Below are 12,593 nucleotides of genomic sequence, written 5' to 3' on the forward strand. Positions count from 1 at the left end.
CCCGGAAAAGTTCTCCACGCTCCACCCCACCCTCCACTCCCATCCCTGTTGGCTCTGGGCCCACAGCCTGGTGAGCCTTGAAGAATGGTAAATTGGGCCGGAGTCGGGGGCATGCAGATCCCAGTCACAGAGAAATAGGGCGGGTGAACAGTGAGACCTCACGCCACCATATTGCTCCCAGGAGCTGCAAATGTTTCCAAGTAAAGGAGCATTAACTACTACCAGCTGAAGCAACACTGTTTGGCGCCAGGGGCTTCGGCGGTGGAACAGGCAATGGGGCTGGGCTTAGGTGGTACTTGGCACCTCCACTGTGTAGCAAGCCTCTTCCCCTTACCTGCTCTGGCCTGTGTGCAGGGCACCCACACCTGCCTCACCTGGCTGCCCTCCCACTGGAGAGGAAGAAGGATACATAAGTCACACATGGGACCTCTTGCTCAACCTTACCCTGAATGAATGAATGAATGGCCCCTGTAAAGCAGCTCCAGACCTTTCACTGGCTGGCGCCCCCATGGCAGCCTCTGCTTATACCACATGCACGATGCCCTGCTTATACCATACGCATGATGCTGTGCTTATGCCACATGCATGATGCTCTGCTTCACAACTTTGCAAAGGAAGAACTGCTGCTGCTCCACTTTATAGAAAAGAGATGGCCTCAGAAAGGATACTTGACTGAGTAAAATGCCCATTCACTGGCAGAGCTGGGGTTTTGAACCCAGGTTTACCCTTCTCCACAGCCCAAATTCTTCCTATGATGGAAACAGGCAGGTAACTTGAGCAGGCAAATGTAGCCTAGATTTGAACCCAGGACTGTCTGTTTCCATTACACCAATAACTCAAGCACTTAGCAAGAATGGGGAGGGAAAATATTTTGCCTTCTTTGGCCTCAAATTCCAGTCCTTTCAGAGCTGAAACTTACAAGAGTTGGTATGATTCACAGAATTGGACCTGGACCAACACAGAGATACATCTCGTGTCTTCTCCTGAACATTGAGCCTAGATTCAAGTAGAGCTAAAAGGACAGGATTCTACTAGCTTGAATACTTATGAACTAAAAATTTTTTAGGACAATAAGAGCCAGCACATATTGGGTGCCCAATAAGTGATAGGCAGCATCCTAAATCCTTAAAATATTTTAATCATCCTAACCCTGTGAGGAAGATATTCTCTATACCTTTAACTGCTAAGGCCAGGGTGTTTCAGGGGCCAGCTACACGGCACATCACACATCCAGTCCCCACCACCTCCCAGAGAAATAGGCTCTTCTGTGGAATGCTGAGCCAATGCCCATGTGTGCTTTGTGGTTGGCTGCTACTATAGACACAAGCTGCAGGAGGAATCATTTTGAGTGCCTCTGGTGGAAAAATGGAGGCAATCTTGGTGCTCTAGAAGCAAATCCTCTTTCAGAAGGATTTTAAAGGTAGAGTTTGAAATTGAGGTTCCCTGAATCTACTTGTGCTGCTTCAGTTCCTTCATGCTGCCCCTCAATTTCAGCTCCTGTTTGATATTACTGAAGTACACAGTGTCAAGTACAAGCTTTAAGCTTGGAGCTGGGTTCAAATCCTAGCTAGGTTCAAATGAATATAAAAATAGTGCCTACACCTCACAGTATGTCTAAATTGGAAAATGCAAGCATAGAACTTTACATAGTACCTGGCACATGGTAAGTGCTCGGTAAATGGTAGCTATTACTGCAAAACTATCACCCAGACCTGACCAAATAGCCAGGGAACATTATAAAAATACAAATGGCAAGTGGCAAGAATTAAACAGTAACCTCTGCACTGCCCAGGACAAGTGTCTTCTAAATCAAAACAGTGAGAAACAAGAACACTCCAAAGAGGAGGGAGGAAAGACATACATAGATACGGTAGAGAGAGCTAGGAGTAAAGAACGTTCTAGAAGACTCTCAGTGGGGTTTGATGATGGGAAACAGGAGACGAGGAACAATGAGCTCTTGTTATGCCTCATCATCAGAGAAGAAAATAATTCCTCCTACTTTGAGCTGAGGGCTGAAGACCTTATTAAGCAGTAGAGTCCCAAATAGCTATGGCAGCAGCTTGATTTTCTGGACATTTAAGGAATCCAATTACATGGTGGTGTTTGGGGTATATGAATTCCATCTGAAGGACCTTGATGAAAGGCAAGACTCATCAGGGAACAAGAAGAAAATAATGAAAAAAACTTCAGTCCAAGTCAAGTACACAAGGAGTCTCCTGGGCTCCTATAACATCTCATACAGACTCTCTATTATTGGAACTTTCTTGCTGTTTTTCCTCTTTCTCCCACTGGATTGTGAGTCCTCCGGGGCAAGAATCTCATGTTCTGTAAGCTCTCCTCTCTCACCATAAAATACCACTGTGATAGGCAGAATACCTCCCTACCCCGCCCCAAATATATCCACACCTTAATCCCTAAAACCTTTGAATATGTTACATGATGAAAGGGACTTTGCAGATGTAACTAACGTTATGGACTTCAAAATAGGGAGTTTATTCTGGATTATCCTGATGGGCCTAATCACACGAGCCCTAAAAAACAGAGAACTTTCTCTAGCTGGAGAGAGAGGAGATGAAGCAGAAGAGGTCAGAGATATTTGAAACATGAAAAGGACTTGACTAGCTTTAAAGATGAAGGGGGTCATAAGCTAGGGAATAAGGTAGCCTCTAGAAGGTGAAACACCCATAGGCTGCCAGGAAGCGCACAGAGACTTCAGTCCTGTAGCAGCATGAAACTGAACTCTGCCAGCATCGGAATGAACACGGGAGCAGAGCCATCTTCTAACCTGGAGCCTCCAGATAGGAGCCCAGGGCAGCAACACCTTGACTTCAGCCTTGTGAGACCCAGAGCAAAGAAACCAGTCAAACCCAACCAGACTTCTAGGCTACAGAACTGTGAGATAATAAATTTGTGATCACTACTTTGTGATCATTTGTTTCAGCAACAATAGAAAATAAAACAAACATGAATAACTAAAACTGGTACACACTTTCCCACACACTGTTTCACTTGATCTTCACGGCAAGCATGATGGTATTACTGCCCCCTTATTTTGGAAAAGGGATGCTCAGGGAGGATATGCAACTTGCTCAGGTGACCCAGCTAATGAGTGCTTGGGTCAGAATTCAAACTCAGTCTTCAGGTTCCAACTCCAGTGAGAGTTGTCTCCCACACTGTAGCCAGCCAACTAGCTATTACCTTAAGCTAAATAAAAGTGGATGAAAAAAAGACAAAAAACAAACTCAGACTGCTTTCGTACTACAAAAACTTGAAGCTTTTGAATTCTCATTTCTTTTGAAGACTGTTTCTTCCAAAGGTATGTCATGTTTCTTCCAAAGGAAGTTATGAACCAGTCAGGGTATAAACAAGTAAGCAAAAAGATCTCAAGTCTTCTCTCTAGCATATAGAAGAAAAAAAGATTTTGATCAACTGCAAAAGGAGAAATCCTCAAGAGCAGCTGTCAATGAAATACCACTTTCTCCTGTTCAGATGATCTTTCAGCCACTATTAAGGTACATCTCCCACAAGGAAATGCCCCATTTTGCCATCTGGGTCTAGGAACATCTCTGTGGTTGGAGCTTCTGGTCCACTCGTGACCGATTTTTATTGTCTGGAAATTCAATGGTATTCAGTCTGAAATTTATCTTTCTATATTTCTTCCCCTTACTTCTAATAACTAAGCAAAATAATTCTTCTCCCTCTTTGGTCTTTCCATCTCTTGAATATTCGTGAACTGATATCACACCCTGCATCTGGGTATCATTTTGCCAAGCTTAAGGCTTCTTTCAGCCTGCATAGTCAGTTGTTCCTATACTGTGTCTTCATGTCTAATTATTTTCTATTTCTGTTCTAATAAAGTGTCTAATCTTGAACGGAGTGCTCTGTACACAACAGAAGGTGCCATATTCTAAAAGGTGAATCACACAACAACTTCCAGAGAGAGAAAAAACATCACTGGTAGTTGGTTAGACAACTACCTGAAATTTAAATAAAGAGCAGACTACAATCAATTTCCCCCAATTCTACATAAAAGTTTATGGCCATAAATTCAGAAACAAAAAGGTCAAGCACTTACTACATGCTGCTGGAAACAGTACTGTGAATATTTACAAAATATTTAAATGAGCACGAATAGAATAGATAGATCAAACGCACATGACTTTTTGCAATAAATTTTGGTTACATTTTAAAAAAATTATCTCCCCTAGAAGTCTGGCTAAAATTCCATACCAAATTAAACTTCTAGCCAGATGGAATCAGACTCCACATTTCTTAAGGGCCAGAAATCTGGTCCAATATTCTTTGTTCTTACCAAGAACTAAAGAGCTGTTTGTTTGCAGCAGTCTCCAGATAGATATGAGACTGTTCCAGAAGATTTTGTAACTCTCTATTGAGAAAAACTCTAAAATTTGGCCAGACTTGGCTGTGGTTCCTAATAGCTCGTAAATATTTCAGGCCCCTCATTAGCTGTTTAGTACCATACCCAACATTCCTAATTCATATCAGTGTGGTCTCTAAACAAGCTTACTCCCACAGGGTAATTTGCCCAGAGGTACAATCTGGCTGATTACCACTTTTTTTCCTGGTCAATAACATCAGTGACTTCTTTCTGTTCACAAAGTAATCATGGCATGGGCAGCTAGAATTTAATCTTTGGCTAAAATGCAAACCTTCCCAAAGTCAAACTAAATAATTCTATATCCATTCACTTAAGTATAGAGACCATTAAATTTTAATGTTTCTTGAGGAAAATATAAGGATGTAAACAGTTAATAAAAGCAAATTGTCCTCATTCTGAAGCCAGCTGATTATGTGAACTCAAAAAATTATCGCTGGCCGGGCATGGTGGCTCACGCCTGTAATCCCAGCACTTTGGGGAGGCAGAAGGCGGGAAGATCACAAGATCAGGAGATCGAGACCACCCTGGCCAACATGGTGAAACCCCATCTCTACTAAAGAAATACAAAGAATTAGCTGAGTGTGGTGGTGCATGCCTGTAGTCCCAGCTACTTGGGAGGCTGAGGCAGGGGAATTGCTTGAACCAGGGAGGTGGAGGTTGCAGTGAGCAGTGATCACGCCATTGCACTCCAGCCTGGTGACAGAGCGAGACTCCGTCTCAAAAAAAAAAAAGATTATCACAAAATGTTCCAATGAATAAATTTCATGTTAAAAAAATTCCTTAAATAACATTTTGCAGCATCTACTCAGAACCTACTATGTGCTTGACATATTACAGCTACAATTGCTCATCTTCCTAACAACCAGGAAGGCAGATGTTATGAGTCCCTTTTCACAGAGGAAGAAACAGTCTCAGAGTCTTTCCTTATTATTAGCTCAAGGTGGTCCCAAAGTTCTGTAAGTGCCACAGGTAGAAGCAAAACCCACATCTGATGGGCCCCAAAGTTTTCTCATTATACCAGGCTGTTCTAAATGTACTATTTTCTTTCTTTTCTTTTTTTTTTTTTTTTTTTGAGACAGAGTCTCACTTTGTCACCCAAGTTGGAGTGCAGCGGCACAATCTTGGCTCACTGCAACCTCCACCTTCCGGGAACAAGCGATTCTCCTGCCTCAGCCTCCCGAGTAGCTGGGACTACAGGGACGCACCACCATACCTAGTGAATGCTTTGTATTTTTAGTAGAGACGGGGTTTCATAATGTTAGCCTGGATGGTCTCGATGTCCTGACCTCGTGATCTACCTGCCTCGGCCTCCCAGAGTGCTGGGATTACAGGCGTGAGCCACTGAGCCTGGCCAAATGTACCATTTTCTGAGACTGCTAAAGTTTCAGAAGATAAAGCTGTTAACTGTAGGATTTAATTTCATATTTTTTCCTAAGATGACATATAGGGGGAAAACAGAGGGAACTTATATTTATATGTGATTGAACCTTTCACAAAGTATTTTATAATTTTAAAATAACATTAATGATCATTGCCTAACCCTTATTTGTCCAAGAAACAGTTACTGATTCTACTCTGGTGGACACTGCATTAATACTAGAGACACAGAGATGAGTAACAGAGTTACTACATTCAAGATGTATACAGTCTAATGAGAGTGACTGTAAAAAAAAAAAAGAAAAAAGAAAAAAAATCCAACAGTGTCCCTCCTTTGCAGAGGAAGAAACGAAAACTAAATGCTGGTGAGGCTTAAATGCCTTACCCTAACTTAGCTTCCAGGAGGCAGAGACAGGACTCTTTGACCTGAAATTCCTCAGTGACTCCTTTGTCATACCCCCACCTCTACACGGACTTGACATGTTAGTAAAGCTTTCCATTATTTTTCCTTTACACATCCAACAAAAATTGTAGAAATCTGAGAGTGTGAATTCATCTGAAAAAGTACAGCAACAAGACTAACAATTTTAATGCAGAAAGAACCCACCAGGCAACTTTTTATTTATTTATTTATTTAAGACAGGGTCTCACTCTGTTGCCCAGGCTGGAGTGCAGTGGCAGCGATCTCCCAGCTCAAGAGATTCTCATGCCTCAGCCTCCCAAGTAGCTAGGATTACAGGTGTGTGCCACCACACCCGGCTAATTTTTAAATTTTTAATTAAGACGGGGTTTCACCATGTTGGCTAGGCTAGTCTTGAATTCCTGTCCTCATATGATCCACCCACCTCGGGCTCCCAAAGTGCTGGGATTACAGGTGTGAGACACAGCACCCAGCTGCCACTTAGTTTTTAAAAACATAGTAAGACATTAATAAACAGATTTTTCTTACTACTTCCAATTGTTTCAGTCTGAAATTGAAAGATTGTTATGGGAAGCCGCAAATATTTTCAAAGAAAAATTAGGAAAAGTTAGGCTAAGGGAAAAATGTTTAATGTTCTCTTTCATCATCAGGGCTACAAAAAGTCTTTGTAATGGAGAATGCAATTCTGTGACTAGGCTCTCATCCTCAGAAATGCTCCCTCTGTGAATATAAAATTGTTATTCATCTATCTCCTTCATTCATTTAACAACAGTCAGCCAAGACTATGCTGGAGATCTCAAAATGGATGCATGAGAGGCAGTCCTTTCCTTTAAGAACCTCTCTACTGGCTGGGAGACAGAAACAAATGACCAGGAAGGAATGATGCTCTACAGGGTAACAAACGGGGACAGCTTCCTGAAAGCGAAGGTACCTAAGTTAAGTCTTGAAGGATGAAGAGGATTTGCCAAGTGAACTGTGTGGTGGGGGGGAAGAGTGGGGAGGGACACAATGGTGAGGGTGGGTGCAGAGAACAGTGTATGCAAGATGACCCAGCTTAGACCTGAGTTAGCTAATGTGCTTGCTCTATATTTGTCACTTGGAAACTGAGCATATCACTACCAAATGGAACTCTTCTGTTCCTATTTTTCGTAGAACTTTATGAAACCAATTCCAATATAGTTTTATCCCTACTGCTCTACTGGTTTTTTTGTTTTGAAACTGATTTTGCAGTGGTCACCAGTGACTTTTGTGTTGCCAAATTTAACCAAGTAGACACTTTTCAGAGATCATCCTACGTGACCTCTCTATTGAGGTCAAGTGACATAGTTGACCATTCCCATTTTGGCCATACTCTCTTTTTGGAGTTCTCCCTCTACCTCTCTGGCCCCTTGTCCTCCTCTACTAGACCTCAAAAAGCTGAAGTTCTCAAGGATTACCCCAACCTTCCTTTTCCCCAACCCAGGTAATATCCATTCCTGTAGCTTTAAATTCAACCCATATAGTCATGACTTCCAAGTGTGTATCTCCAAGCTGACCTCACCTCTAAGCTCGTCAAATCCAACTGTCTCCTCAATATCTCTATTTGCAAATCTCCCAGGCATTTCCAAGTTAAAATTTCAAAAGCAGAGCTTATTTCAACTACTCCCCCTGAAACTTGCTTGTCTCACTGCCAGTCCAGTCACAATCCACCATTCGGCTGGCCCGTCACTAGAAGTCATTCTTGTCACCGCCCCCCTCCCCTGGCCCCCGACATTCAGTTACCAAGTTCTGTCAGCTCTACCTCTGCCTGTTTTCCCACATCTATCTCTACTGCTGACACCCTAGTCCAGGACGCCATCTTCTTGTACCCCAACATCCATTCTCCAGCCCTCTGCCACCAGTACATTCTCCATACACCAGCTACAGTGTTAAATTATTTCATTCCCGTTTGCAGTCCTTCTGGTGGTCATCAGTTCTCTTCACCAATATTCCAACTCTACTTTCTCCTTCTGGTACATGTTAAGTTTCTGAAGTTAGGTGGGGCATGTGACTTTCTTTGGTCAAGGAGATGGGAGCAAAAGTGGTATGTATCACTTCAGGCAGAAGCTTTAAGAGCCAACATGCACTTCACCTTTTTCTCTTCATCTGCCATGATGGTCATGATATTCCAGGTAGTGGCTACTCCATTAGTCTGCGTTCCAGACCTAGGATATGATGGCAAGATGAATATGTAGCCTAAGAAATAAACACCTGTAAAGCTGTATTGTCAACAGCTCCTGACTTCACTAAGAATGAAATACAAAAAAAAGCCTTACCATAATGAACAAATCCCAATGAAACTAGCTTCTGTGTATCTATCTGATCTGATCTCGGGCCTGTCCTTCCTGCTCACTATTCCACTCACACTGGTCCCCTCGCAGTTTTTGGAACAAGTCAAGCCTGTTTCTACCCTTTCATGCAATGTTCTTTGCATGGTTTGCTCCTTCTTAACCTTCAGATCTCAGCTTAAAAATTACTTCCTCGACGACCTCTCTTTTAACTACTTTATCAAGGTCCCTCACTATGACTGCTTATCACGGCACCCTAGCCATTTCCTGCTGGGCACTTCATAGTCAGTAATAATTGTCTCTTTGACTGACTGTCTCCCCCGTTAGAATGTAAGCACCTTGAGAAAAAGAGCTGACTAGTATCTCCGGTGAGATTATACCTTCTATATAGCACTCTGTATATGGTAGGCACTCAATAAATACCCTTTAAATGAACAAACGAAAGACTCTAGAAGTGGGACATAACACTACAAACATCGTTATCACATATCCCAGGAATCACATATCCCAGGAATCACATACCCCAGGAATCACATATCCCAGGAGTCACATATCCCAGGAGCAAGTGGCGCTGCTAATGGTGAGAAGAGCAAGGGAACTCACATGTACTGAATGACTACCCTCAACTAGCAACTGCTGTAGGTACTTTACGTGTTATCTCTCTAGCGTCTCATAATCCTAGGAGGCCAATATTAGTATCTCCACTTTATCAATCAGGCAACTGAGACTTGATCTCTTCAAGCAGCACAACTAGTAACGGCAGTTTTAACTCAAATTAAAACTTAATCTCCTTCCTCCAAACCGTAATACCAGAAGGGGAAAAAAATCAAACTATTTTATCACTAAGTACTTTTCTATCATGCACACAAATTACATCCTATATGAACATATTCCTACCCTGAGAACCAGTTTTTGTTTTTCCTTTTTGTTTCTGAGGTTTATCCTAAAGCCTATTTCAGGTATCTCTTGTTATGTGGGACAAGTGAGGACAGAATGAAGCAGCGAATCCAAACTACAGAGAAATCAGACATTTTGTTGAAACTCTTTTCTTGAAGTCTTTTTCTTCTCAGAGTAAGAAACTACTATGATTAGGAAGTAGGTCTGTGTTCTGAATTCATTTTATGGAACTTGGGATCAACTTCTATTGGCTTAACGTAACCTCTTGCCCTACCACCAAATGCTGTTCTGCTGGTCACAGAAGATGCAAAGCTAAATGGTCTTAGGAGACCTGATCCATAGTCCTGACTATATTAGCAAGGGCTCCAATCACCTAAACAAATGAAACCAGCTGTTTTCTACCTCTGCCCACCTTTGGGTGAAGTAATGACAACAACAGCAAGGTGGGGCCTGGATAATTCCCAAACCATTCTACTGGGCTCTGAGGAAACTCACAGGATTCGGAGCAGAAGGTACCTTTGGATCATCTACTTAAATCTCCTAACAGTTTAGCAAACAGGTCCAGGCAGGCAGTTATTTGCCTAAGAGAAGCAAGTCTCTTAGCTCCTAGTCAAGTGCTCTATTATACCACACTGCCTCCCCAGTCAAAAACTAGTGATTATGTCCAGATAACATTCAGTTTATAAATCCCCCAATGTTTCTCTTTATTCTGCATTATCTAGAGAACCCTGAGCAAGAAGAACACACACAATATAAATAAGAGAGGCCAGAAAAAGCTATTTTAATTTTCTATTAAACATTCTTCTCAAAGCATTATTTTATCCCATATCAGTGAATTGTAAGAAATAACATTAGTATTAGAAAAACTAGGAAAAAAGATAAATGCAGATAATTAAACTTACATGAAAAAGGAAAACGGTAACAAAGGACCGAGAACTTTATATATTTGAAGTGAGATTATAATTTGAAAACTGTGCATCTCAAAGCAAACTTTATTGTTCAATTATTCTTAATGATAGTGTTTTATGACTAATACATTGATCTTTCAAGAAGGAAACCCATTTTTAAAATATTGTTATTTTAAAAACAAGCCTGTGTGCAAGCTCTGATCATATTTCTTTTATTTTGATTTGGGAAGAAAATACTGTTTCTGATAGCATGAAATGCAAAATTTTTAGATTTTTTTCTTAATCTCACTAATTTCAAGAACTATTGAGAAATTGATTAAGGACATTAAGTGCACAACACTGATTACTGGCCAGCTGTTGGCATTGTGTTTCTTACTTAGTTCTCCCAAGGAAAACTCTTAAATTGAATCTTCAGCAGAATAATCCTTAAATATACTTTGTAAGCAAAACAAAAGCTTTTTTGTTTACATAGTTCTTTGGATTTTACTGTTCCTAATTTTATTCTGAAACTCAATTTTACCCCAGACCATAATTACCATATTAACTTTGTAATGCACAGTTGTATGCAATTCCGCAAAGCAGTACTATACCATCAGGCTCTAGTCACCCAGAGCATAGGAAAAACAGGATTGGCCACACCCATTTAAAAACAAATCTATCCCACACTATTTGCCAATGTGTAGTTTCAGTCTAAATTCTGACAATGAAATGTATGGATATATATCTATATATCTCATCTTGATTTTCAAAGTAGCCAAAGGGAGTTCTTTAGAGCTTAGCGTTGCCTGGCTGAAGCTGAAGATTTTGTAACTTCATAGCCAGACCCATGTTGCCAGTGATTTTCAATTTCCCTTGAAAGAAGGCCTGTAAAGAAGAAAGAAAATTCATTACTCGGTGTTTTTAAGATTGCTGATGTTTCTACACTATCTAGCCCTGAGATCATTTATTTATCCAGGTCACATGACTTTCTCTAAAATATGAAACTTGGCTTTCTACAATAGATTTGGAACCAGATTCTTCAAAAGAATTTGAAAAGGCCACACTTTTCGCAGAGCAGCAGAAAGGAGCAGCCTCCCCAAATTTCTCATAGAAATTGAGCCTGTTTTTACCTGTCCTCCTCAAAGTGGGTTACTAGACTGATTCTGTTTTAAAACATTCCATGTAGGTGGGAAATATGAACTGAAATTTTTAGCAGGCTGCTGAGAGAAAAAGCATACACAAAAAACACAGAAACTCTTGGGGTTCAATCCAACGTGCATGTGGATGAAATGCCACCAATGATAAAGGACTTATCCCTACAGAGACACAGAGCCTGCTGAGAATGGGGTGCTTGTGTTACTCTTTGGCTCAATAAGAAGACTCAAACCAATCTAAAGGGCAGAGCCACAATTTGTTCCATTTAACAACTGCCTGGGATTAGATCACATGATGTTTGCTAAATTTACCATGTAACAAAATCCCAGGAAAACTTAAGAGAAATAGCAAAATTGGGAACATAGCATAATTTCCCTGCCATGATCTCAGTATTTTAACTGAATGTTTAAAATAAGGAAGGGCTAGATTTTTAAAAAAGTTTCTGGTAGTCCTAGGTTTTTAACAGTACATTAAGAAGCTAGGAGCTCTTCTACATCATCCATGCAAATGTAAGGAGCTCTGTTTTTTCTGTACCTCCTGGTAGGGGTGACTAATTCCTTTTCTTCCCCCTCTTCCGTCTGGACAAACTAAATATGGCACAAAGCCTTCTGTCTGACGGCTTAAAGGTCAGGTGTCTCAGAACACAATATATTGAACAAACATCATTAAAAAATACGGACCAGTAGTACAGGAGAAACTCACCACCTTTCCCCTTTTTAAGTTAACAAAGAAAATCACTTTTTATTTACTAACAATGGAGAAAACATGAATCTTCACCCTTTAGAGAGTCCATACATAAAGATGATTTCTGTCTGGCCCCTAGGTGTTCTTCATGTATGCTTGCTGCTGTAGTCAAACACTGAAATTAGAATTTCCACTGCATTTAACGATTTCCAGTCAAATCCTCTGGAAATCCTCTGAGCATAAGGGAAGTCCATTAGCACATTAATAGAAAGGTCTGCTACTTTTATCTTTAATTCCTTTGGGTGTTAACAGGTGCTGAAGGAAAATAAGCTGACACCTTGCTCCCAAAATGGGCAGTACAAAGATAAATTGAGAGAATGAAGGCAGCTGATGTGTGAAGTCTGAACAGCCTGCCAGAGCTGTGCATGGCATGTGCAGTGGGTGGGAAGCAGGATGACAGCCAGCTC

General features: G+C 41.0%; 1 protein-coding gene across 3 annotated transcripts in view; it reads right to left on the reverse strand.

The window, feature by feature from the left end:
• Window positions 1-10,157: 10,157 nt before the first annotated feature.
• SCP2 (sterol carrier protein 2) overlaps window positions 10,158-12,593 on the reverse strand; it is a 125,962-nt gene continuing 123,526 nt past the window's right edge. For all 3 annotated transcript variants that reach the window (XM_033226335.1, XM_033226333.1, XM_033226334.1), the window contains one exon: window positions 10,158-11,172. Coding sequence is in view for 2 of the 3 variants with exons in the window: in XM_033226333.1 (XP_033082224.1) it covers window positions 11,077-11,172 (96 nt within the window). In the remaining variant the exon portion in view is untranslated. The remainder of the gene's footprint in view (window positions 11,173-12,593) is intronic.

This window comes from Trachypithecus francoisi, unplaced genomic scaffold (assembly GCF_009764315.1).
Source record: "Trachypithecus francoisi isolate TF-2019V2 unplaced genomic scaffold, Tfra_2.0 Lachesis_group12, whole genome shotgun sequence".
In the NCBI taxonomy this organism is placed as follows: Eukaryota; Metazoa; Chordata; class Mammalia; order Primates; family Cercopithecidae; genus Trachypithecus; species Trachypithecus francoisi.